The 2,937-nt window shown below is 38.4% G+C and overlaps 1 protein-coding gene across 1 annotated transcript in view; it reads left to right on the top strand.

Moving 5' to 3' along the window:
• LGR4 (leucine rich repeat containing G protein-coupled receptor 4) overlaps window positions 1–2,937 on the top strand; it is a gene marked incomplete at its 5' end in the record, with an annotated part of 145,219 nt that overhangs the window by 106,634 nt on the left and 35,648 nt on the right. Inside the window, 4 exons of the mRNA XM_019519493.1 lie at window positions 462–533; window positions 640–711; window positions 2,141–2,209; window positions 2,675–2,746. Of these exons, the coding sequence (XP_019375038.1) occupies window positions 462–533; window positions 640–711; window positions 2,141–2,209; window positions 2,675–2,746 (285 nt within the window). The remainder of the gene's footprint in view (window positions 1–461; window positions 534–639; window positions 712–2,140; window positions 2,210–2,674; window positions 2,747–2,937) is intronic.

The raw sequence follows: 2,937 nt of genomic DNA, 5'->3' as shown, positions 1-2,937 counted from the left end.
AAAAAAAAAAAAAAAAAAAAAAAGGTGCTCTCATTACGGGAAAGCATAAATAGGAGCTAGGGGGAGAGCCTGTTGAAAATGATATTAGTGCGCCAGAGTTAAACAATTTATTCAGGGTAGCCATTAACATAGATCTTAATTGTCCGCTACTTTTGGCCTCCATAAGCAAAATTAAGTATTCATTTTTTTTTCTTTTTTCTTAAAAGCATATATGCTCAGATTTAGACAAAATAGCTTTCTTTCTGAAACTATTTATATTTTAACTGAAATGCTATAGGCAAAGATCTGATCCTTCAAACTTAGTCATGTATTAGGTCCTTATTTATTTCAGTGCAACTGTTTGCTTACAGGGTCAGACTTACAAGTTTGAGTTGCATAAGCAGGAAGAAAATGACAAGTGACTCAATTTAATGCTGATATATCTTAAGTTTTTGGTTTTCTCTTTGCTAATTGCTTTTTAGAGGATTTCACAGTAATTACATTTCCCTAATCCCTGATGGTGCATTTGTGGGAAACCCCTTGCTTAGAACAATGTAAGTATTTTTTATATATGTGTGTGCGCGTGTATTTCTTAATCTAATTATCAGACAGTGGTTGTGTGAACTACTAGAATACTGAAACCTGTCTTTAATTCCCCAGACATTTGTATGATAATCCTTTGTCCTTTGTGGGGAACTCAGCATTTCAGAATTTATCAGATCTGCATTCTTTGTAAGTACTGTCTTAATTTATACAAGAATACTGAATGTGAAATAGTATGGCTGTGGCCCTAATAATTGACATGGCTGATTGGCTCTTATTTTATGTAGAATTTTTACCTTCAGCTGGTTGTAATGGATTTGAAATTCTGTGGATATTTTTTTAAATGTCCAATGGCTAAGGAGACTCCAGTAAGCAGGCAATATAATGTTGTTATCCCAGTTAAATTTCATAAAACAACTAATCTGAAGTCAAGTGCCCAGACTCTTACTTAGGCAAACTTCTACTGGGTCCAGTGACGCCTATATGTTTTTGAATATGGTTGCGTGTTAGGGGTACGTTTGTAGGGAAGTATACAGGCTAAACACAAGAGTCTGGGAGTTTTGAGTGAATAATGACTAAGAGAAAACAATAAGGCCTTCGAGGTTTGAGCTACAGTCAAGAGTCAAAAGATTTTATATCATATTTAGAATGTATCTATATCCTTGTGGTACTTGCAGAAGGAAAGATCCCACTTGGATGCTGTTCCCAGCCTCTCCTAATCAAATATTAAAATATGTCATCAGATAAACAAAGGATGATACAGTCTTCCTGGTGGCATTATTTGTTCAGGAGAAAGGTATTTTATGCTCTGCTAGGCTGTGTTAGCTACAAATGTGAATGTTGGACAATGAAGGAGCTCCTGCTTTCTCATCACTGCTTTTTTAGTTTTTACAAAGGGAACTACTTTAGCTCATTTTAATATATATTCAAACTTCAGCACTGGCCTAATTTATTGAAATGGAACAGTTCTGAGAGAGAGAACTCAGTGCCATCTGTAGAAAATTCATGTGCTAGGAGTGTTTTGAATTCTGATCCTGTTTAGCAGAATGACAAATGCACTGAGCTCACAAACCTCAAACTTTGGTACCAATTTATTAAACAGAATTGAACTTTCAGGTGATTTCAGAAAGTCCCCTTTTATCTTGTATACTAGTGAATTGCCTGTCAAGAATGACAGGGGGGTGAGTGGGGAGAAGCTTGCTAACCCTAACCTCCTCCGCCCGGTGCCACTGCCGCCTCCCAGGAGCAGAAGTGGGGATGCTTGCCCTTCCATCCCCCTCTATCAGCACCCTTTGCTGCCACTGCCTCCAGGGGGCAGGGCTGGGGTAGGGGGCACTGCTGGCCTCACCCCCCACCCGCTCCGTCCCCTCCATTCCACTGTCCCCACCGCAGTGCTGCCACCTCCTGTCCATAACTCCCTTGGAGCACTCTGATTGTTTGTTTCAGTAACCAATCCGAGAGCGTTACGGACAGACGGATTGAGCCCTTTTATTATATTAAAATAAGCAAAATTAATTGAGCCTGCCTCAAACTTTCTAATGAAAACTTATCATTCATAACAGGATTGCATTTTTTTTAGCTTTCATAATATACAGTTAATATTTCTGGGGTTTTTTAGGGTCATTCGAGGTGCCAGCATGGTACAGTGGTTTCCAAATTTGACAGGAACCATTAATCTGGAGAGCTTGTAAGTATCTTTTATAAAACTCTGCTAATAAATTAGTTTCTTGTTCTGTTTCTTTGGGGTGGGGGGAGAAACTTGATCTTAGAACTTCCAGTGGTAGAAGCAAGTTTAGCAAATAGTCCTAGAAGCAAGAACATCTGGTTCTATCCCTGCCTATCTATTAACTAATGATATGGCCTTAATTATTGTAACAGCTGAATGTTTCACAGTGTTTAAAGTAATTATCCTCAAAATATTCTTGTCAGGAGAGGGGATAATATTGCCCTGTAATATGAGGCCCAGGGAGGTGGTTGACTTGTCCAGAATTGTACAGAACATTTGTGGGTGGAGCTGAAAGATTGAACCTAGATCTCCTGGCTCCAAGCATCCAAACCATTGTAATAATTTTCCTTTCTTACTGAAAGGGTATCCTCTGTTGTGTTCTATAAACTATGTAAATATTCACACAAGTATTTCCTTCTTATACAGGACCCTTACAGGCACCAAGATAAGCAGTATTCCTGTTAATCTTTGCCAAGAGCAAAAGCTGTTACGAACTCTGTAAGTAAACATTTCTCCAATTTTAATCGCCAATAAAACATAGGTTGATAAAGAAACGTGCTACTCGTTTTAAAAAATGAGTTTGTGTGAATCTGTCGAGTTTAGTAGGCCTCAAAATTGTCTGAATATATGAATCCCCTTTTGCTCAGCTGGTGTTGTGGCAAAGTGTTATGTTGATGGGCAAGATATTG

Source organism: Gavialis gangeticus, unplaced genomic scaffold, assembly GCF_001723915.1.
Source record: "Gavialis gangeticus isolate Ggan-Ray unplaced genomic scaffold, GavGan_comp1, whole genome shotgun sequence".
Classification (NCBI taxonomy): domain Eukaryota; kingdom Metazoa; phylum Chordata; order Crocodylia; family Gavialidae; genus Gavialis; species Gavialis gangeticus.
Note: the sequence above shows the minus strand (reverse complement) of the source record. Positions and strands in the feature narration are given on the sequence as shown.